The sequence below is a fragment of the Ahaetulla prasina genome, chromosome 7, assembly GCF_028640845.1.
Source record: "Ahaetulla prasina isolate Xishuangbanna chromosome 7, ASM2864084v1, whole genome shotgun sequence".
NCBI lineage: Eukaryota > Metazoa > Chordata > Lepidosauria > Squamata > Colubridae > Ahaetulla > Ahaetulla prasina.
This window is the reverse complement of record NC_080545.1, coordinates 88,985,436-89,010,492: the sequence shown is the minus strand read 5'-3', so window position 1 is coordinate 89,010,492 and position 25,057 is coordinate 88,985,436. Positions and strand designations below refer to the sequence as shown.

General features: G+C 38.5%; 1 protein-coding gene across 11 annotated transcripts in view; it reads right to left on the bottom strand.

Annotated features, from left to right (window-relative positions):
• The window catches only part of PLEKHA5 (pleckstrin homology domain containing A5), a 251,781-nt gene extending 229,394 nt beyond the window's left edge, over positions 1–22,387 (bottom strand). For 2 of the 11 annotated variants that reach the window (XM_058191850.1, XM_058191851.1), the window contains exons 1-3: positions 22,091–22,351; positions 21,858–21,934; positions 16,006–16,063 (exon numbers count right to left, since the gene is read on the bottom strand). In XM_058191850.1, coding sequence (XP_058047833.1) covers positions 16,006–16,063; positions 21,858–21,934; positions 22,091–22,182 — 227 coding nt within the window. In that variant the 5' untranslated portion in view covers positions 22,183–22,351. Of the gene's footprint in view, positions 1–13,853; positions 14,517–16,005; positions 16,064–21,857; positions 21,935–22,090 lie in introns of those variants that run through there. The other 9 variants (XM_058191853.1, XM_058191855.1, XM_058191861.1 and 6 more) reach the window with 8 other exon arrangements.
• Positions 22,388–25,057: the final 2,670 nt, after the last annotated feature.

Below are 25,057 nucleotides of genomic sequence, written 5' to 3'. Positions count from 1 at the left end.
CCAGTAAAAGGCAAATTATGTACATGCAAGATATATTTCTTAACGTATTCAAGTCATTAACAGATTGAAAAACAATAAATATTACAAACACTATAATTAAGAATGCAATACAATTGGGCCAGAATACTTTATATTGCAAAAATTTAATTACAATGCTAAACACTAACTGGGTTTAAGTTAGGTAGGCCTAACTTCAGGCTGGAGAATATTGGGAAGTCTTCAGACGGATTTAAAATAAACCTATTTTTCCTTCTTAAAATCCTACTTTCAGCATTTTAGGACATAAAAATGAGTGATGTAGGTTTCTTTCATAACTCAAGGAAAGAAAAAGTGAAAATTAATTTCTTGGGTTTGACCTGTTGGATATATTTATGAAATACACTTAACCCAATCAGTAATAGCTATTTAAGCTATTTATCACACCAATCAGTTTACCGTTTTAGGAAATACGAAGTCTCTACCTAATGCTTTTTCTCTTTTTTTATATTCCATGATTTTTACCAAAAGTACATTCATAAAGCACCATTAAAGTGTTGGCTTCTTGCCACTATCCAGGCAGACAACAGGCTTTGGTTTAATGGAGTACTTTGGTTTTTTCAGATGCTCTACAATTCTGCCTTTTTGCTTGAGAATTAATTAGGCCAGGCCTAAACACTGGCTCACAGGTGATTTTCATATCTACAAACACACCTGTCTGGGGCAGAGCAGTCTGACTCAACAATAGCCCTAATATAGTTTAGGGCAAAGCCTGCTCATTATTCCCCGGCTGAGTTAGTGCAACATGCTAAACTGTTTAGTCTCGCCTTGATAGGAAGAAGTTCAATATGTTTCATCATATTAAGCAATAATATACTTTATTGGTTTGGGTGCAGCATATTTTATTAGGTTCCAGAATTGGTTAAATCAACACAATCATGTTGTAGAAACCCAACAATAGATTAGTGGGTTCATACCACCATACTATACCCACTGACCTCATTAAATGAACTAACTACACTAACCAGCCAACACATGGGACATAAAAACAATAAATAAATAAAATTGTAATATCAACATGGATTATATGACTGACATTCTAAATATAATTCCTTTACAGAACATTTCATTATCTGTGTTACTTTCCTAAGCAAGCTGCATCCCGCAGAAATTTATCTGATAAAATTATCCTCTCAAAGCCGCGGTGGCTGAGAGGCTTAAAGATGCTGGAAATGATCTCTGCTCTGGTGGTTCGAATCCTAGCACCACATACAAGACAGAGTGAGCTTTCGTCACTTGTCTCAGCTTCTGCCCATCTAGCAATTTGAAAGCATGATATCTATGAATAAATAAATAGGTACCACTTCAGTGGGAAACATGGTGGTGTTTTGAAGCTGGACCTGCCTGGATGTAATGCCCGGCGACATCGGTGGTGAGAGTAGGCCTGGATGATGTCGCAGGACTCCGCTCATCCTTCTGGTGCAGACCTAGTTTGCCTCTGTGGTGTACCATAGATAGGCGTGTGAGCATGAACTAAATGGACTAGCACTCTTCAGCTGAAGAGTGCTAGTCCTCTAACCCTGACAGGATCTTGATAATTTACAAATAATTACTTTGTACCAACACTGTAGACTCCTGCCTAACTGTAAATCACCACAGGCTAAATAGTCAAAATAGTTTGAAATAGCAAGGATGGGCAAACTAGCCCTTCTCAGCCAAGCTGCTGAAATCTGTGGCACAATTTTTCTACCTCAGCTATCTAATTAATGTAATACTAGTTATAGTATACTAGGAGCCGTGGTGGCGCAGCGGTTAGAATGCAGTGCTGCAGGCTATTTCTGCTGACTGCCAGCTACCTGCAATTTGGCAGATCAAATCTCACCAGGCTCAAGGTTCGATCCTTGAGGTGAGTAAAATGATTGTTGGGGGCTGACTCTGTAAACCACTTACAGAGGGCTGTAAAGTACTGTGAAGTGGTATATAAGTTTAAGTGCTATTGTTATTGCTATTCCAGATAGGAATTCTAAAACAATTTTCTACTGGTTTTTTTCCCTTTGCTATAGGAAAGGAATGAGTATCATTGGCTAAGGATATTAACCGTCTGTTTCCCATAGGAGACTGTGCACATAGCACCATTAATCCCAGAAGCAAAGCAGATACCCCTATACTAAAGAAAGGATTATAACCAGAGGTAATAATATTCTCTTTGTATATGATAATATTTTCACATCATTTCAAATTTACAGCCATGTTTCTTCATTTGAAGGTATACGACTTGAACATTTCATGTCTCCATAAAAGTCGCTATTATGAGAAAATAAATCCTTCACTTTAAATTAACTTCAAATTATTTGAAACGCTGTGTGCTGACTAAAAGATGAATTTGTGGAAAGCAGCAAGTCTTATGGAATGGAAACATCTTCCTTTTAAAGGAAAAAACAAAAAATTGTGTCAGCTGAATAAAAATAATGCTGATTTATAAAAAAAATAAAAAGGTGTATTTTGGGAAAACCTCTCAATTATTCTTGACACACTGTGGTTATATCCCATTCAGCTGTCACATAAAATGAAGTCGGTGCAGAGCTTTCAGTTTAAAGGCAGGTGACCAAGGCTGAAAGAACAATTTTAAGAAAGAATTCATGGCAAAATTCCCTTTTGCATAAAATGATTCTAATTTTAAATATTTGGAGAGCCAATAAATGTACTTGTTAGATAAAAACAAAGGGCTTAAGACAGCTGTTCTCAACCTGTGGGTCGGGACCCCGTTGGGGGTCGAATGACGATTTGCCAGGGGTCGCCTAAGACCATTGGAAATATGGGAAGTATACTTGCGAGTCGAAGAATCGTGCTCCAATGGTTGACTCCACAAGCCAGCTGCAGGCTCTTCAAATCGCTAGCCGAATTCGGCTTCAGGCGTGATGAATTAAAAAAGAGAGAAATCTTTCCTCTGATGTCTCCCTCTCAAGCCAGCTGCAATCACTCCCAATCGCTAGCCTAATCTGGCTTCAGGCGTGATGAACTTAATAGGGGAGGAGTCTCCGCTTTAATGCCTCTGTCCTCAAGGCAATCGCAAGCAGTTCAGATACTAGTCAATACGGCTTCAGGCACGATAAATTCAAAACGAAAATAATTTTACGGTTGGGGGTCACCACATCGTGGGAAATTGTATTAAAGGGGTCGCCACATCGTGCGGATTGTATTAAAGGTCGCAGCACTATAAAGGTTGAGAACCACTGGTTTAAGAGGTTGAAGGCAGAAAGTGACATTTCTAATTAATCCTTAGGGTATAGGATTTGAAATATGTTTAAATGGAGATGCCAATCTTGGATTCAAGAAAATTATTTTATGTCAAGGACATTAGCAGTAAGTGGTAGCCATATGATTCTCAAGTCAAAATTAAATCACTAGCCATCACATTATTGTACATTCATTTTGTTTTAACTGAAAATTCAGATCTTTTAAAATCTGATTTTAAAATCCGACCACTGTGGTTTTGCTCTTAAAAATGTCAGAACTAGCAGCATCTATTTTCAGTTAAATAGAAACATTGAGAAAATACCACGTTCCATAGAAGAGGACCAAATCTGAACTTTCACCAACCTCTATATCCAAAATAAAATATTGGGGGCACGGCAGAGAAGAGAAACAGAGATATATTATTAATTATTAGGTTTATTTATTATTTTAATATTTTGTCTTGCTGCCCTTTGTTGTAAACCATCTCTATGCAAGATGAGCTGCATATAAATTTAGCAAATAAATAAATATTGTATCTGCAAAAATACATATACTATAAAATGAAGTAAATAAAAACCTATTTCTCCCCATCTTTCTCTCTCTCAAACATTAGGGGAAATAAAAAAAGGAAAAGAGATAGCCCTAACTTTTAATGAAATACAAATCATTTTCCCCAGATACATTCAATGACAGTGCTTTGGAGAAATAACACAACCTTGGACTACACGGCTGTTCCAATATTCAGTTCTTTTAATACACTACAACAACTGTAACTTCCTTAATTAATCTATATCTCATACCAAGCACTTTATCTTGCCAATCACTCCAGGAATTGCCCTTTTAAGAATCCAAACCTAGTATTGTGCAATCCTGGAAATGCATGTAAATTTGTGGGGTGGGATCTTTATTACGATAGTAAAAACATTTACTACCAATCTTGCCTATGTAGTGAAATGGCAGGATTAAATTTGTAATAAAATTTGATAAGGCATTCCATGGTGATACCGATGGCAAAGATAGTAAATCTGCATACTATTATTTTTACTATCATCACTGTTAGGCACAACTTTCCAATTACATCCAAGTCAGCTGAGTGGGGAAGAGGAAAAAAATGCAGTGGGGAAAAATAAGATTTGATTATGACACAGAGAGGATTCAGGGGAAAAAATAATAATACAATACATTCTGATGTATGACAGATAGCTTAAAAAAAAGATTACCTCATAACATCACAACACCTTTCATTATAAGTTTGTTTATTAACCTTCTTTACTGCCCATCTCGTCAAGATAACTCTAGTTGGCTTATAGTATTTGATATTCTGCAGTCTTGATATTCTTTCTCAGAAAGGTTTTTACTTTTTAATTACTGTCTAAGCATCTTTCACTTGACATTTTCACCCACATGAAAAAAAATTAAAACTTATTTGAAATCCATCCTCATTTTCCAACAGTTTAAAGACAATTCACGATGCCAAGATGGTTTTGTTATTCCCACTCATTTCCTCTTATGTTTCTCTATTTAGACACATTTGAGGCAATGAAATCTGAGATAATTCTGCAATGATAATTCTCTCCTGTCCGCTTTGTCCACATATAGCTATGATACCTCCTGTTCTTTCTACCTTATCTTTGTGTGCCTCAAGTTTATTCCAGCAATGCTTAAATCTCACTTTCTACAACTAAATAACAAGCTTTTATTTCTGAAGTAGGAAACAACTTTAATATTATGTTCTGTAGAACTCTTACAGAGACAAATACTTTTTGGTTAAGTTATACTGCTGTAACTTTAAGCAGATTCAGGTGACAATTTTAGAAACTATTCATTGTTTTAGCTGTTGTTTCAATTGCATAAGGACAATGAGTGTAAGCAGAAAATGGAAACAATTATTTTCACTATATGAAAAGGCAACACACATTCTACATGGTAGGTGCCTTGAATTATGTAGTGCATTTTGTTAGAATCTCCATGAAGAACTACATTATATTTGCAAATGCCTACGATCTGTAGCTCACAATGGTTGCTAGGAGAAGAAACAAAATTGAAGCCAGGGGTTCATCTACCATTTAGCAAAGATTTACATAACCCATGTTTTATATGACACTGCAGTGTTGCAATTTTCACCACGCAGAGAGAGCCAAAGCACCACCAGCTATGTAAAGGAAGTGACACTCCAAATTAATTGACATGCGTGACCAATTTCAATAAACAAAAACAGAAGGTCAACTCAACTATAAGATGCAAAAAATACCCTGGAGATAGAAAAAAAAATGGATTGCTAAATTCATCAAAATGGGAATCAGAAAGCAGACATCAATTTACTGATTATTTTCTACCCTTGCTATATACTATAGCTAACAGCTGACAAAAATACTGAAATAGTTAAAGACAAGATTGAATACAGCTTCCACTCATATGGTAAACACAAACCAGTGTCCAGGTCAGTCCCTTCCTTCTTATAACACAGCTTTTCAATTATCCCTGAAAAACTGTTCAATTGTTTTCACCTGGAAAGCAGCAATTATATTCTTGTCAATATTGAAGCAAATCATTGAAGCCACATGGAAGAAGGTTCCTTATTTAAAAAAATAAAAGATTAAAAGAATAATGAGTTTATGAACTGTTTATTGATAACCAAATGCCTTCTGCTATTTAAATATTTTAAAGGAGCAGTTCTAGAGTTTTTCCTTAATGCAGACCACTGTCACATAAAGAGGTAACAAAATACATATTTGGCTGATAACAAGATATTGTCGGTCCTTTAAGGTAGACTACTAGACTAAGTAATAAATAACATATGGGTCTAAAACTACATTTATTAGAACCAAATCTTGCAATGTGCTTCCTTCCTCTGTCCATCTTCATTTGAATTAGGGAAGGGCTTCTCAAGGCTTTTCTCAAGTTTGTTTCTTGAGAATGGGCTTAAATTGTTGCCTGGCTAACTGATCTTCCATTATACAGGCAAGTCCTTGACTTACGATCACCATTGAGCCCAAAATTTTTTGTTGTTAAGTGAGACGTTTTTTAAATGGGTCTTGCCCCACTTTTACAACCTTTCTTGCCACAGTTCAGAGAATCATTGCAGTTGGTAAATTAGTAATCTGGTTGTTAAGTGAATCCCATTGATTTTGCTGGTCAGAATGTTGCAAAGAGGGATCACGTGACCCCAGGACATTGCATAAATATGAACCAGTTGCCAAGAGTCTGAATTTTGATCACATGATCGTGGGGATGCTGCAAAGATTGTGATTCTGAAAGACGGTCACAAGGCACTTTTTTCAATGCTTTGAACGGTCACGAAATGAACTGTTGTAAGTTGAGGACTATTCTGTACTTTAAGGCTATTCTTTCTGCCCTCTATATGTATGTGTGTCCACCCAATTGATACCCATGGAACTCCAAAGACAGACAGACAGACAGACAGACATACTTTTAGTGTGTATTCCATGGGTGACTGCCAAGATTACAAAACACCAATCTTTTCACTCCAAATATTCTGGCAATCTCCCAAGATGTGGCCATATATATTCACACATCATAAGACACATATAAGGCTCCCACATAATGACAACCACAAAACAAGATCTCTGCTTTAAAGGTCTGGAAATGTAGGATTTTCAACAGATCTTTGCAACCTGCATTTGATTTTGAGGAACACACCCATTTCCAAATGTAATTATTAAAATCAATATAATCCCTGAATCCAAAATTCCAAATAGTGAACAGAAGTCATACTTAGTTCATCTGCTTCTATTTAACAAACAAGGCAAACCAAATCTACAAATAAAGGATCTGTCTCTGAAAAAACCATGGCGCCACTTAAAATAAATAGAGATTATTATATGTTTTTGGATCTGAAGTATCTTCCCAATTAATCCAATTTTAGTTCTGTAAAGTTAAACAGCTTTTCATTATTTTAATTGTCCAGATAGAGTTTAGCTTTCATATTATGAATGATTTACATCAGATATTATTTTTCATTTTACTCACTAGATGGTCAAAGGATTTGATATGTTCTTCATCTAAGTAATTTCAAAGAAGTATTAGAAACAGATCAAAAGGGATATCAGGGAAACAAAAGAAATTGCAGTTCTCTAAATCCTAACATAAACAACCTTTTCAAGGAAGGATTTCAAATTTCCACTTTCATTCCAGAATGTGCTAATATGCATGAAATCATGATATATACTTGCTGGAAAATAGACGTATCTTATTTCTGAATTGCAACATTGACTGCACTCCTACTCACTGACCGTATAATGGCATGCAAGTTAAGTGAATGAGCACTACAATGCAAAGGCACGGAGCATCAAAAGCACAAAGATAATCCCTTGCTTGTAAAATAAATTCCTATCTCTCAATATTAATGGGGAAAGGCAGTCTATCCACTGCTCTAAGAACAGATGCAGAGACAACACTCATAGAATAAAATGTCAATCTTACACAACACCATTCAGAGAGCAGATATCGAATGCTGCAGCAAGATTTTTACTATGGACTGGGAAAAAAGAAAGAAATAGCAATAGCACTTAAGACTTATATTCCGCTTCATAGTGCTTTAATGGACAAAGTCCATTCCTCCGAAGCAGTCCAGACAATGGAAGCAATTTACATCCTTTTGTATTGTAATTTGTCATTGGGTAAGTAACACTGAATTATAGAATTCTGCAGGTGAGGTAAAGGGATGTAAATGACTGTAGACTTAGCTTCAACTAATATTCCTTCTCCCCACAAGGATTTACTATAAAGATTAATTATATGTCTCTGTGTTTAAATAGACATATGGGTAGTCCTGGGTTAACAACCACTCATTCAGTTGACTGAAGTTACAACTGCACAGAATGAGGTGCTTTTACATCTGTTCTTCAAACTGCAGCCATTTGCAATGTGTCCACGGCCGTTTGTGACTTTCGCTGCTGGTTTCTGACAAGAAAAGTCAGTGGGGAAGCCATCAAGAGGTTGCAAATGGTGATCACATAAGGTTGCGCTTAACAACCGTGTAGGATTTACTTAATGACTGCAACCGGAACTGCTGTCGAAAGTCAATGCAGTCATGTGACATTGTGCTTTGCAACCATATAGCTTAGCAATGAGTTCCTGATCTCAATTATCTCAGTCCCAGTTACCTTGTTAAACTGAGGCTTGCTTGTAGCTTGATGGTAAGGTTAAAAAACTGATAATCGAGAGCAAATTGATCCCAGATATCAAAAGTTAAGGACAGCAGTGCTGCTTCCATGAACATCCTAAATAGAGGATATATTCAACGTTTATAGCTTCTATTTTATCTGATCACAAGAGGGTTTGAGTAATCCCAGATCAAAAGATGAGATTGTGATATGAGGTACTCTAACTTAGTTTAGTGTTTGAGGGGAAAAATGATTTGCTGAATGTTTAGGTACAGTGTTTAGATTCTTGGAAGAGACATTTTGATCTAATGTGGAATCAGAATGCAGAACTAAATTAACATTTATATTACTGTAGTGGCTGTAGACCCCAATCTGATTAGCAGTGTTATTGCCTCAGGTTCAGCACTCAGGAAAGCAAAAGAATTTGTCAGGAAGAGTTCATAATTGAAAGCCTCCCAAGGATGTGTCTACCATGGGAAAATGAAAAGAGTTAGCAGTACGTTTTAATTAAGAACATTTCACAAGTGCAGAAAACTGGCAGTGAATCGAAGAAACAAAAGTAAACATGGGGAAATCAAGACTAATCCCTTGTACCTTTGCAGGTAATCAACCCCTTAACTAAATGCAACACAAGTTGAAACACTTTTTTTTAAAACGGTCCCTTTCTAATTGGCTTGGCGAACAATACTTTATTTCCCTGTAGACAAAAGCTATCCTGTTCCATAGAAAGTGGTCTTGGGTTTAATATATTTTAAGTAAATATGTCCCTTGGAATAGTGACTTCTTAACTTAACTATACATTAGATCAGGGGTCTCCAACCTTGGCAACTTTAAGACTTGTGGACTTCAACTCCCAGAATTCCTCAGCCAGCTTTGCTTTGCTGGCTGAGGGATTCTGGGAGTTGAAGTCCACAAGTCTTAAAGTTGCCAAGGTTGGAGACCCCTGCATTAGATAATAAAACTAATAATCTGCTAAAGACACATGAAGCTTGGGACACTTTAAAATAGAAAGGTTGAGACCAAAGTACAGGTAGTCTTCGACTTACAACCGTTCCTTTAGTGACCATTTGAAATTACAATTATGACGATTTTTCACACTTACAGCTGTTGGAGCATCCCCAGGGTCACCTGATCAAAATTCGAATGGTTGACAACTGGATCATATTTATGGTGGCTGTAGTGTCCCTGGGTCACGTGATCATCGTTAGCGACCTTCCGGCAAGCAAAGTCTATGGGGAAGCCAGATTCACTTTACAATTGTGTTGCTAACTTAACAACTGCAGTGATTCGCTTAACAACTGTGGCAAGAAAAGTCGTAAAGTGGGGCAAAGCTCGCTTAACAACTGTCTGGCTTAGCAACAGAAAATTTGGGCTCAACTGTAGTCATAAATCGAGGATTATCTGTAGTCGTTGCCTCTAGCCTCTTTGTGTAAGCCATCCAAATGCAGATCCCTAACCCTTCTAAAATTCTCACCTGACAAGACTTTATCGATGCCTAATCTGGAAGAAATTTTAATCTGAAAATATTTCTTTCTAGGAAGAATACTATGCCTTGTTGATATAGAACTGAAGAAAGTCACAATACCAATTACTGGGACAAGTCTTCCTTGTCAATACCTCATATTTATATCAACATCTCTTTAACAGTGCCAAACACTCCTGCAATTATCTATATGTCTGACCTCTTCTCACCTTGCAAAAAATGTATACCAGAAGCAAAATCAGCAGAGTGGAACACTGTTTTTTGTGTTTGTTTGGGGGTTGTTCACAGGTCAAAAAGACAACACCCTAAACACCATCCAATTCAGAACAAAAGATCAATATGATACTAGCTTGGTTCTAGGGCCACCTGCTCTCTCTGCAAAGAAAGCACCAGGGATTAGAAGTTAATTACATGTTTCTGATTTCTGGGAGGCTTCACGCATGCAAAATGCAATATAGATAATTCACTTTTCTTAAACAAGAACATGAAGTGGAGAGGCATGAAAAAATCGAGGCAGAAAATAACCTCACTTAGCTCATTTTCCCATTTTTCTTCCTGAAGTACTTTAACCGATGCTTCAAGTCATTGTAAGGGCTAGTACCCCAGTTTCAATTAAATTTTGGTAATATAGCAAGTTATAGCAAAAGGGAAACTAGTGAAGCTATTTTCAATTACCTTTTTTCTATTGTAAATATTACTGATTGATTATGGGCCATCAATTCCTTTTTGACTCCTACTGTCCACATATTTTCTCCATGAGTTGAAAACTACTATGAATTAAACATCATTTTTTAGGGCTTAGCATCAAAATTCTGTTTATCCAAAGAACAATTTGTTTATGAGGAATTTCAGTATGCTTGTCTACTTTAAATTCTTAGTAAATAAAATAGCTGGTTTTCCAATGCTAGAAATACCTACTTTTCCAGATAGAACTAATCTATTTTTTCCTTTAACCTGTACTATCAAACAGCAGTATCTGTATTCTTCTACTAAATTGAATTACAATAAAACTTGAAATCCTTCACTAAGCTCATTAAAAGTAAAATGCTATCACAACTTCAAACAAAACCTTATTACCCAAAACAAATAGACTCCATTTACCAGTCTTTGTTCTGGAGAACACTTCCAGTATGTAATTAGTACAGAATCAACACCAAGAAGGAAGAACAGGTAACAATCCAGATAACAATAATTTCATGCTATGGATATCATATACTCTTTTTAATTAGTATAAATTTCCCCATATGATTTGGAATACTCATGCAATAAATGTTCAAGCTATGATGGCACCTCTTTGCAAAAAGATATTTATCTGGCTTTATTGGTACGCCAGCCATAATGCAGAAAGTCTCCAGATTTAACCTGCAGGCCAGAAGCTTAATTTGGAATAAGAATATGTACCACGCCTATGGAAGAAGCATCAAATATCCCATGGAAAAATATTGGAAATGCATGATGGAAGACACAGGTGAAAAAATGGAAGGATAATCCATTGCTATTACACATATAAATAGCTTAGCTTGTCATAAAGAATTTTATTGAGGAAAGAGAACAATGTTCCTTGTTTTACTGTGATCATTTTTTTTTTAAAGTTTGTTGGTTGTTAATAGCAGTCACTGGTGTTTCTCTCTGTGATTTCACCACATTCTTTTCCTGTTTATAATCACAGTTCATTAGAGGGCCTGATGAAAATATATAGTTAGGAAACTTCATTGCAATCCTACTTGCAATTTCAACAAGCTAAAAGATTATTTCCTGTCATTGCTTTCATTAAGTAATCATATTGTTATTTTATCTGTGTTTGAGATCAAGCCTTTCAAATCTGCGGTTGTTTTCTAATGATGTCTCAAATAAGTCTGCCATAAGTACAACAAATATGTACAGATAGTCCGCAGCTTATCACCCTTCAAAGTTACAACTGATTCCCCCAAAAAACTACTTAAGACCTAATTTGGAAGTTACAACATCTGCACCCTGTACCCCCATGCTCATGTGACCACATTTTGGGTGCTTGGCAACCAGCTCTTATATATAATGATTTGCAGCATCCCATTGTCACGTCACCACAAATTTTGACATTGTTTGCTGGTTTCTGGCATCTACTTCTGGTTTCCATCAATAATAGCCTATTAGGTAAAATGGATTTCCTTAAAGAAAGGAAACAAAAAATGCTGAAAAATCAGTTTCAGTCATGTGATGCCTTGACTCCCAACTGTAAGGAATAACCATGATTACAGGCTCAATTATGGTCGTAAGTCAAGGACTTATGTAATTCCTCATTTTTTCACTTTACAAGTTTTCCTTCTGATGCTTCTGAAAATTTGCAGAGCATTTTATAAAATGATTAAATACTTAGGGATCCCATGGAAGACCCAAGTTCTATTATTTTGCAAATGGAAGAACCACAACAGCATATGGCACTCATACATTTTTCAATCAAAAATATACTGTTAAAATTCAACATTCTACAATAGTGCACACCTTTCACTGTGCTAATGGTTGTACCTGCCTGATTGTTCCCCGGTCACGTATTTAATGATTTTCCCTTTGTTCATATTAAAACTTACAATTTAAATACAATTTCTGAGTATCTCTGGGACAACATATCAGTTCTGGCCATCAGGTTATGATCTTAGTGTTACAGACTTATTTGCAGAAATCACTACAAAAATGTTTGCGATATTACCTACGTAACGGCATGATACAGGTATTTCTCAAAAGGACCTTTCATTTACAATATATCAACATAGAACTCCTGCCATTAATCTCTCAAATGAATCTCAGGTCCAAGCACAGCAGGGATAAAAATGGTAAGCAAGAAACCACGGAGCAGCAGATTTCGAATTAGGGGCTATGGAATCAATACTTTACTTGGGGATCAATAGCTCTTCCCAAATACAATAACTCTTCATGGTTAAGGCAAATCAGCACCAGGTGAAATTAGAAGCTTCATATAACATAACATAACAACAGAGTTGGAAGGGACCTTGGAGGCCTTCTAGTCCAACCCCCTGCCCAGGCAGGAAACCCTACACCGTCTCAGTCAGATGGTTATCCAACATTTTCTTAAAATATGTATGTAAATAACTTTGCCAGATCAGTCAAGTGCTTGAATATCTGTAGTAGTTTTGTTTCATCTATGAATCTTTTACCTAAACAATTGACATTTGCCTTCTGAAATATAACCTGTGCTGAGAAAATTATTACGATCCTGAAGACCTGGGTTCAAAGTCTGAGTGCATTTCTAAATATGAAAGCAAAGGATAGAAGCAAATTTACCCAGCTAAAACTACTAGACCAAACTATTAGATCCTTAGTGGCATCAGATGGTTATTGTGAAAACTTATTTATATCTCTTTGTGACTACTGTGACATTCCAACCATTTTACTAATCACTAATTTATTTCTAATCCTTTTTTCAAAGTGTAGGCAATGATATTTAAATTTAGAAACACACACATTTACTATAGTACACATCCCCTACAAACCTATTCAAAGTTAAGATTTTCAAGAGATTTCTCTCAGCTTTGCCAGTACTGGAGCTATAATTATGAAAAGAAATGAGAAAAAATGCTTTCTAGTAGCTACTTTTCAGTAGAAGGAAAAATGCTAGTTGGCAGAAAAATGTATTTTATTCACGCTGTTTTGTTTCATAGTACAACTTTTAATTGGCAATCAATGATTTTCATTTTATTGTTATATTATTGTATTTTATGTGCTTTACCTGATTCGATCTACCTTAAGGAGCAGAAACTTAATAAATAAAAAAGATGAATGGGAGCTCTTGTCAAAAGAAGAATCTCACATCCAGCTGTAAGAAATCTTGTGAATCAAACTCTGAAGAAGGTTTCACATTGCCCAGAATAAATGGATTACCAGCCTAATGTTAAAAAGCTGCCATTTTTATTATTTATGTGACAAAGGTATTTATTTACAGGTAGTCCTCGACTTACGACAAGTCGCTTAGTTCAAAGTTATGACAAAGCCAAAAAAGGTATTTTTGACCCAGTTTGGAACTTCTGATGGTTACCCTCCCCCATTGAGTCATGTGATCGCATTTTCAGCTCTTGGCAACTGGCCCACATTTGCGGCCATTTAGAGTGCCTCACAGTCACATGACTGCAACTGACTTCTTTTTGGGAGGGGGGCCAGAAACTGGTTATTCCTGGTTTCTGGGAAATACCACCATTGCGGACAATGGGTTCACTTGGCGTTCTCTTAACGACTATGGATTCGCTTAAAAATCACGGTGCTTCACTTAACCACCATCACAAAAATATGGAAAAATCAAGTCGGTCACATGATGATGGGCTTAACAACCCGCATAACCTACAATTCCAGGCTCAATTATGGTTATAAGTTGAGGACCTGTATTTATTAAATTTAGAAACCGCCCATCTCACTCACAGACCTATTCTGTATGACATGAACCGTCAGCCCCAAGAATGACACGATCAGCTGCGTCAGAGTAGTTTCTTTATTGTTGCTCCCTTATAGACAGGAATCTCGCCAGACTAAAGCAACTATTTGCATCACTATTAGATATACTCGGTAAACTTCTGGGGAAGGTGTTCAACTTCACCCTTTTCCTGCACATCAAAGATTGCAAGCTATGTTGTCCCTTTGCTCCTTGGGAAATAGCTCCTCCCTCTTGGAACTCTGGATTACATTCCACCACATAAACTCCATGCATTCTGCAAGATAGGCATATTTACACCAGAGAGTCACACAACATTTCATTACCAAATTATGTCAAGAATGCTTTAGAGAAGAGGAACATATGCTTTCTGAGCCTTGGCATAATATTTAGATAATTATTTCAATGACAACAGAATAACTTGATGATGAAGCACTATCAGCCACATGCCCACCATTTAACAGTTCTGATAACATCCTGTACTTAAACATACCACAAAAGTCATTAAAACAGAAAAATCCAAAAATGGTTATTTTCGACAAAAACAGCATGATAACCAATATGTTACTGACTTCAGCATTTTCCACGCTTTCTCTACGTTATTCTGCAGTATTTTGTTCCAGTGGCCTATTAGGAAATTCAGTGGAATACGTTACCGTATATTTTTGTGTAGAATACAAAACAGCAATCAGATTTAATACACAATATGTGCATTTCCTAAGAATATCAAAACTGGAACACCAGGCTTGTCACTAAGTAGTAGGTCCTTTAGGTAGGACAACAGAGATTACCTCAAACTTTTATAGAATAAAGAAGTATATAGTCTAACCATCTATAATGCTATTTATGGTAATTACCAATTGCTTCTCTAGATTCCATGAAGGACAAGACTACCTAAAGACACTGAGGATTTAAACCAGGGGTATCCAAACTTGGCAACTTTAAAAATTTATGGAGAGTTGAGAGTTGAAGTCCATAAATCTTAAAGTTGCCAAGTTAGGACACCCCTGATTTAAATCATTCTTTTTTTCCCCAGTAGCCAGAAATTAAATAGAAATACATATGGACTGTTTTCTGAAGCTTTTTATCATATAATAAAATTTCTCACACACTGCAAAATCCTCCAATTATTATTATTAACCCACAGGGCCAGAGATACAAACATCTAAGACTCAGATTAGGTAGGCAGGAGGACCCAAAGAGCAGTAACTCTTTATTTTATTTTCTTCAAATGCAAGTGTATTTTATTTATTAGATGTTTTTACCCACCTTTATTATTTATTTCAATAAATATTTCAAGATGGCAAACACATACAACACTCCTATGGCTGTGGAGTTTTATGTTTTCATTAGTCCCAAACTACAGTACATCTTCCATCAAAATAAGAACACCATAACTGTCAATTTAAACACCGTAGAGTGGCCAAAATATAGGATAAGTGCAGAAGTTGGATTTTTATGTGAGAAATCTGGACTTCCCATTAGATACAAAGCTTTACAAATATTGTAGTCCTTAGCTTTCTTGATCAAGTTGCTATTCCTTAGTTTCACCTATCTCAAAGGATCACCGCAAGAATCAGAAACATATGCTATTCTTCCTTCCCTTAACAATGCCATAAGACATTGTTGTTACATAGCAAAATCCCATTCTACAGATTATCGCACACATCCATCTTGCCATTAAACCGCACTCTGAAGGGTCCTTAGGACAAAGTATATAGTAATAAGCAGGCTCAGCAAAATATTGCATGCTGAGCTTCACTTACTTTATGTAGTATCTTGCACCTTCAAAAGTATATGCTTCTTCCCAACCTGTGGGTAGATCTAGGGTAGAAAAAAAATAGTCTCATCATATGTTTGAAAATCTTTTTATTACACTAGGCATTTGCAATTGCTTTAGCTCTTTTTACTCTACAATATTTTAAACGAAAACACTTACTATCAATTTTAATACACAAATGGCCCAAATTCTTACTCATTATGAACTCAAGAGCAAATAAGATTTAAATCGTGAAAGTAAAACACAGCACAATAACTAATTCTCAAATCCTAACAAATGTAAGTATTGCCACATATATTTCTGAGTATTATATTTCCTCTCAAGAACTACAGATAGATATACTAAAAAATGTCTTCCTGCATCTTTAAGTTAACTGACTTCATTTACTTCATATATCATGCTTCCCCAAAAATAAGACCTCCCTGAAAATATTTAAACCCATGCGCAGCCGGTCCCCGCCATTTCTTCTGCTTAGGGAAACAGAGCTGGAAATCAGGTAAGACGGCAAGAGGATCTCCGTCTTGTTCCATGAGCCCCAAAATAATAAGACCTCCCTGAAAATAAGGCCAAGCGCTTATTTCGGGGTTCAAAAAAATATAAGACAGGGTCTTATTTTTGGGGAAACATGGCAGCTGTTGTGCCAATCAAAAATACCTGAGCTGAAATATCTAAAATGATATCTAGTTAAGTATTATAGGACATAGTTTATATCCAAGTATCATCGTCTAGCTATATCTTCAAGTTTTATTTAGAAGCATCCAGAAGTAAAGCAATATAGGTAGTCCTCAACTTACAACCACAATTGAGCTCAACATTTCTGTTGTTAAGTGAGACATTTGTAAAGTGAGTTTTGCCCCATTTTACAACCTTTCTTGGCGCAGTTGTTAAGCGAATCACTGTAGTTAACTTAGTAACACTACTTTTAAGTGAATCTGGCTTCCCCATTGACTTTGCTTGACAGAAGGTCGCAGAAGGTGACCACATGACCCTGGGACGCTGCAACCGTCATAAATGTGAGTCAGTTGCCAAGCAGCTGAATTCTGATCACATGATCACGGAGAGGCTGCAAAGATTGTAACTGTGAAAAACGGTCAAATTTTCCAGTATCGTCGTAACTTTGAACGATCACTGAATGAACTGTCGTAAATCGAGGACTATCTGTAGTACAGAGATTGAATTTTCACTCTTAATCTAGTGACAAGGCAAGAGAAATGTGCTGCTTCTCTATAGTCATCAATTAAGCATCAATATTTTGAAAACAAAATTCAAAACCTAGAACAAAAAACCAAAGCTTTGTGGAGAAAATGGATCACTAAAAAGCTGTGCCTAATTACAAGGCTCACTGCTTAAAATAATCATTTCACCGACTGCACTGTGCATAAATACAGCTGGCTTTGCTTTTTATAATAGTAATATACGTGTGTGTGTGTGTGTGTGTGTATGTTTGAGCACAGGTAACTGAAATACTTTGGGTGTTAGAATATTTTGGTGAGACAGTTAAAGCTATTTTGGGAACTTGATGAAGAACACTTTTGCATGGTAAACATTCTATAAACAAAGAGCAATTGAATTCAGAGATGCTTTTCTCAAGATAAACATAATAAGTTCCCACAATCACAATTAAAAGGTTATACAAGCCAGCGTAAAATAGCTTTCAACATGTTATTTCCATGTAAGAGTAAAACAGCAGGTCTGGTTGGTGCAATTTCCTATCCAAATATTATCATAAGAGTATTCAGAATTTGCCATGCAAGCCTTAAGAAGAAATTCCATTTGTCTAAAACCAAGCTTTGTTCATTATCCAAAATACTTTAAAAGCAACCAAAATTGTTTTTTTTTTCCTTAAGAGACATTAACATATTTTGGCACTCTCAGGGACACAAAACAAAGCAAAAGTACTTATTTCTATGGTAGAATGAAACGGAATACATCTGAAATGTGAGTAAGAAAAACTCTTCCCTTAGTAAAGGCAAATGCATTAATTTAAGACCAGAGTGGAATTACAGGAGGAAAACAATTGTGTTCAACAGCCAAATCACTCAAGCACATCTGCCCCTTCCCCTTACCTGCTGGACTTTTCAATTAACACAAACACTAATTATACAAGGAGCAGGGAACTCTTCTCAATTAACCAGCAGTTCTGGTTTCTGACTCTGAAACACAGCTGGCTATAAACTATCCCATGACACTTCCCATAACTATGACTAGGAAGAGAGATAAACAAAAGAACTTCACTCTGCCTTGAAACTGCTCCCAGGTTCGCATGGAATCAAAAGTAAAGACTAATGAAATATAAAAAAAATAATTTCTGAAAATGCAGAAATGCCAGACCACTCGTCCTCCTAACCCAAGTGTCCCAGGATTCCCTCTCTTCCCCCCCCCCACCATTTCATACATCCAGTTGCATAGAAGAAAGAGAAGGGGGGAGCAATTGCACTGCTGAATAGCAACACCCATTTCCCCATGGCATTCTTGATTGATGTGCTATACCAGCAACCGCTTATTCTTTTTCCAGCCAGACCTTCTCTGTTGCTTTTCGTCTCCAGAGAAACAAATGGCAGAGATGGAGTCTAACCCACCCACCCCCAACTCTTTTCCCATAGTCTCTCCAAGCTCCTGCCCTCTTTCTCCAATTCATCCCACCTTTTCCTGTCACTCAGAAGCCACCCACTTTCTTATCTAAACCCAGGGTGTATAATGCATGCATTTCAAAAAGCAGCCACGAGCTTTAGAAAAGTATGACACTGAAAAGATACAGACAAGTGAATTCATGCTTTGCCCAGTGAAAAGGCTTTTGGCTATAGGCAATTCTGCGGAATTGTATGTTGGTTATAATATGAGGGTAGGCAAAGAAGGATGAGAAAGGTACTGTGTGCTCACAGGACCACTAAAATATGATACATATTCATTTTTCAATTGCAAATTACAATCTACACCGGGAAGTATCTTTCTTCATTGAGGAGACAGCCAGTATTCAACCTGCAATTTGGTGCTGCTATTTAAGCTTTCCTTCCATAAGTATCACTAATGCCACTCTGATCCTGAACGTTAGGCGATGCATTATTTTAGAAAATATAAGCTGGCTCCTCCTTTGATGTCTCTGGAAAACTTACAGATGTACTATAAAAACGGCAATAAATGTAATGTAAAACAATAAGCTTATAGCCTTAAAACATGAAAAATATAGGAAAATATGTCATCAGTTCTTCTCAATTAAGAAGGGGCTTGACTCAACATCAGTGGCAACTGGATTGGCCAACTCTTAAGACATGAAGTGAATAGCTCATTCTACCACTGCTGCTGAAAATACACACATCCCACAGCTAGAATCATACTGCTCTGTATTTCTTTTTAATAAAGATTCAGCTATGGGTTTCTTGTAAGGTTTACAATGGAGTAGGACAGCATAAAGAGAATATGTTGAGGAAGCCAGGAGAAGCAACATATTGCTCAAAGCAGTATAGCTATGTTGGAGGTCTCTGAGCTATTGGAAAGCATGCTGAATGGGTAGAGATCACTGAAGAGGACTACAGAAACCTCTGCAGCTTAAGTGAATGGTAGGTGAATTTCTAAGCCCCCTCCTTCCCTCCATTTATACAAAAAAGCAACTGCAAGATAGCAATGCAGGAGTCATTATTGGAAGGAGTCATCAGGAAAAGATTAGTATAGTTAGGTTTCCCAATGAACAGATAGAAACTTCTACCAGATTAACTCCTAAATAATAGGAAGAGAGAACCAACAGATAACAAGTCATAAACTGAATGAATATCGGTATCAGACTAAAGATGTAGCAATAACTAATTATGAATGCAAATACGAAGGGTATATGGAGAAAATATAGTAAAGGAATCTGCCAAGGCTGGGGACAAGTGGGATAAACATATAACCTAGTTATGATTAACCTAACGCAAATGGGTCAATTAAATTATAATACCAGAAACACAGAAACAAGAAAACAGAAACTAAGTATTTGGCTATCACACCTATTAGAGGCCAATGAAAGTACAATTAGTTAGTTAGAGAAGCTAGAATGATTAGGCTCTGTTTGACATGTAAGTTTAAAAGCACTGAGCCTCTTGTAATTTATTATGCCAGGTGTGAATACATTCATCCAGGGTACAGAATATTCATTTGAGCAAATAAAATCAAATTAACATACAAGGGCATCTCTTAGTTCTCTGGATGTGTACCTGGAGAAAGAAGAGTAGCAACCATGGAGAGAGGTAGGCTAACAAAGCGGCATAACTGAGCATACATGAGAAAGTTTAAAAGTTAGTTGGGTTTAAGGATGCAATAACTTGAAAATAAATGACAGAAAAGTGATGCCTATAACATGAGTATATTTGCAGATTAATAACAGAGGTCCTGGTCAGAATTGGAACAGGAATGCTAATATTAATCCAGAGTCAATACACTGCTGGAAAAGGCATTTTAAACCACAGGGAGAAAGCTGGCTTAAAGGATGACGAAGAAAGCAGAGGAAATTTTTCTTTGATACAAACAGGGCCATAGAGGCCCAAACTGTCCATCGCTAGGAGATAACAATGTATTTACAAGGGATGCTCCAATCAGATGCCCAACTTGCCTAGATAGCATTCAAAACAATATTCTAAGCCCAGGACCCTTAATTTAGGAATTACTTGGTTAAAGGATAAACGGAGAGAGCAGAAAGACAAGGGGATGCTATGAAAGGGATCGGGTGTGAGAAAGGAGTGGGCAGGTTTATGATCCCAGAAGAAGAGCTTCAGATAAAATGACAAAGAGATAAGGTTAGAGCAAGAGAGGGAGGGAGGGAGAGAAGGCAGTTCAATGATGGTTGCATGAAGGGTGAAACAATTACTAGATCTCCTTGGTTCAAGTTATGAGGGAGGGGAACAATTTTCATAGACCAGAGGGGGAAAACGTTAACGCCACAAAATAAACGGTAGTACAGTAGTCTTGAATTGAAACAGGGAAAATATATATATATATATATCTTGCATTCAAACCAAAGGGCATGTGGCAGAAAGAAAAGCAAATAGGTGGGTCAAAAGGTCAAAGAAAAAAAAAGGAAGCAAGTTTTATCCAGAGGGAAAGTTTTGAGCCACAGGAGGAAAGAGAAGGATGGTTCTTCCCAAACCTGAGTTGCCATATCCATCCCCACCATCTCTCCACCACCACCACTCTCCCTCCCCCCCCAAAAAAAGAAAAAGTGGGGAGGGGAGAGAAGCCAAGTAACAAAACTTTTGGGATGGGTGTCTATGTTCAATCACAGTGAAACAATAGGCTTAAAGATTAGAAGGCAGGGATGCAGCAAAGGGAGGGAACCAACCGGAAAATTGGGGAATTGCAGAACCGAGAAGTGGGGGAATTGGGAGGGAGGTGGTGATGGGAGGGGAGAGAAATGCAGAGCAATACACCTAAGGAAGTCCCAGAGAAGAAGAAGGCGGCTGCTCAGTTTTGGTGGCCAAAGGCCAACCCAGGGAGAGGCTGGCAGGCAAAGGCAAGGAATGGAAGATGGGGTGGGTGGGAGGGGGGAGGCTGGAGGGAGAGAGTTGGGAAAAAAAAAACACCGGGGCAGCATTAAAATGTTGATTTGACTGTGGGAGGTTTTAAAATTGGGGGAAAAAATTAGGCAAAGGGAGAAGCGGATGGGGGGGGCTTTTTCCCCCCCCCTCCAAATCCGGGGTGCAGGCGACCAGGGGAAACCGGTGCAAGGAGAGAGGATGGGGGGGGAGGCAGGTAAAAGTGAAGCAGGGAAACGGGGATGGTGGAAATAACTCCCTCCCCGGCTCCCCCCCCCTTCCCTTCCCTTCCCTTCCCCGCCCGATGCCCTCCAGAGGGAAGTGCCCGCCTTACCTGGGCTGCGCCGGTGCCCGGTGATCACCGCCTCGCCCGTCAGCGGGTGCAGCCAAGTGGTGCTCTTCGCTTCCTCGCTGCCAAAGTGGGGGGGGGGTGTAGAGAAGAGAAAGGTAGTGAGGGAGGGGGAGACCGACCCCTCTGCGGGTTCACCACCCCCGCCTCGGCCGCCCCCCCCTCCCCTCCCCTCCCCGCCTCCCCCACCCCCACCCACTCCACCCCCGCCGGCTTACTTGATGAAGAAGATGCGGCCGCCGCGGCTGATGCCGAAGCTCCAGCTGGCGGGCAGCGAGCGCAGCCGCTCAGCGCTCAGCTCCGCCGCCATGTCCGAGCGCAGCCCGGGCGAAAAGCGGCGCGCGCGGCCACGGCGAGCCGAGCCGAGCCGAGGGGAAGGGAGGGAGGGAAGGAGCGGAGGAGGAGTGGGAGGCAGGCGCGCGCGCGCGCAGGCGGGGGCGCGCGAGAGGCCGCCAACCAGCACCTGGGCGACGGAGAGGGAGCGAGCTAGCAAAAGAGAGAGAGAGAGAGAGAAAGCGGAGAGGGGGGGAGAATGAGTGAGTGGTGGTGGTGGTGGAAGCGACGCCCCGCCCCTTGAGCCGAGCGGCGTCCAACCAGTGCCTCGTTTCTCCAACCTCGCTCCTCCTCCCCGCCCCTCCTTCTCTTTCCCCCCCCCACTCGCGACCCCGTCCTGCGCGCGCGCGCGCGCGCGAGCGCCTCGGGACCCCGCCCGCGGGGGTTATTTAGTGAGGTGCCGTCGAGGCGGCCGGGCTCCCGGTGGCTGTGCCGTCGGTCGCCGCCCCTCCCTCTCCTCTCTGCCCAGGCGCTCGGGATCCTCCGAGGCGCTTTTCGTTTGTTTTTTTGTACGGTTTTCCCCTCACACCCCTTCCGTCCACCCGCCAAAGGCGCTCTGTGTATGCCCAAAGGAAGGGAGCTTCTGCTTGGGGAGCGTTGCCTTGCAAGGCGGATCGAGCGATCCGCGGTCCTTTCAGGTCAATTCCTCAGGAAGCGACTCGATTGCGACTCCGTTGCAAACTCCCCCCCCCCGCCCAGATATCCCTAAAGTGATCGAGAGCATTACTGTGATTTTGGGATCACGATGGGGCGGCGATCGTAAAAGATGCCATATAGATCCCCAGCGCAGAAATGGGATCTCGACGCCTTTTCCTTTGTAGATCCCGGAGAGCGCTCCTACCTCTCTCCCTTCTTTCTAGCTTGCCACAAGGTCTCCCGATAGGTTACAGCTGGGAAGACCGTTGCTTTTGACTATTTTATTATTATTATTATTGTGGTTTTTATAGAACTAATCCTTATCTGGTCAAGTTTTGTCAATTCCCTGGAGGATTATTCTTGGTTTTTTTTCCTGATGTATGCCCATCTTTATGGTGTATCTTCTTGAATGTAAGAGAGCTAAATTGTGCCAGGTCCAGTTCTCCATCTGCCTTGAGATCAAGCAGTAGGCTGGGTGACATGACCTTCCTTTTACTATTTCACATTAAGGTGGTTTTTATATCCCACTTTTATTTTCATACAAACAGTGTCAGTTCAAAATTACTCTCCCAAAAGCTACTAATCTAACCTGACTTCAAAGTTTATCACACGCACACACAAATACATATAATCGATGGCATTATGGGCACTTGGCAAGGGGCTCACCTTTTCAGCTACATGTAGCACCCAGGGTTACATAACTGCAATTTTTTATTGTTTTTTTGCTGCATTCCAGTGTTTACTTCAGATTTCTGGCAAAATAAATTTTTGGGGGGTAAAATAGAATTTCTTAAACACCACTGTATTTGCTTAAAACCGCTGTGTTCATTTAATGACCATTTGCACTAGCTTAATGACTGCTGCAAAAAATAGCAAAAAAAATAAAAATCAGGTCCAGACACATGATGATCCGTGTAACTATCATACTAACTTATGATTGTAATTCCAACTCAATTACAGTTGTGAATGAAAAACTACCTGTAATAAACCTGACAAAATCTTAACTTATATCGAAATAGCATGTTACCATTTCTGACCTCCGGTTTCAATTTCAGCCATCCTCTTTTCCAATTCCACCAGTCTTGCACTCTCTGTAAAAATTAAAGCAATGCTGGGACGATATGTGTCTTGTAGGACTGTGTAAGTGGTTGTGGGTGCCTATGCAAGATGAAACAGCCTGAAGCACCCTTTGAAGTTTCGAAAATGGTCTTGGAGCTTTACCCACTCAAAAGGAAATAATGTAGCTTCTATATGAATTCCTGCATTATATTAAAGATTTCCCTAACTGTATTTTCCTTTCACTTCCTAGTCCTGCTCTGAACCACTCTTGTTCTTGAAATCCAATTCATGTAATAATAGATTCTAATTCATTGTAAAGACTCTTCCGAACAATAAATCCACTTTCTGACATAATCTATACAATCAAAGCTTGCTGCAATCAATGAAGCAAAGATAAACCTTCTTCTTAAATCTTTTTGCTCCTTCCATTATCCACTTTACGGTAGCAAATCTGATTCTGTGTTCCTCTGTTTTTTCTGAAACCTGCCTGTTCATCTGCTTCTATATTTTCCTTGTATGATAATATGCAGATAAAAAGTAGAGTTTCACTGATACTATTCCAGTCCACCATCTTGATTTCCTGGGCCATGCCCTGTGGATAAGCCTGCTAAATTCCCTACTTGCTCAGATGCCAATTTTCTCCATTCCTACTTCACACAGTCTTATTCAATATTTCCAAACATAGAGCTGTGACTGTTTTAACTGCCTCTTCTCCTGCAACTTTAGAAGTTCAATAAGCTTTTCATTCACACCGAGTATTTTTCTGTTTGATATGGGTGTAAGATTTCATACATCTTACTTTCTAGCGGCATTAGTTTCTGAAGATGTTTTAATAGTTTTCTCCTTCTGTAAAAGATTTTGTCTTGCTAATCGATCTCTGAACTTCATTCGCTTCTCTTAGCAAATTTGCGCTATATTTCTTTTAATTTCAAATTTTTAATTCTAACATTTTAATTTGTATCCAGGGCTTTTATATTTTGTCATTTTATTGTACGCTGCCTAGAGTGCCTTTCTGAGGGAGATGGGCAGTTTAGAAATCTGAAAGATGAATACATAATTTCCGATCTTAATTACATTTTCCTGTGATTTCTGTGAAATTCTTAAAAACATTTAAATTCTTAAAAACACCACTTTGTCTGAAGTGATGCTGGATTTCC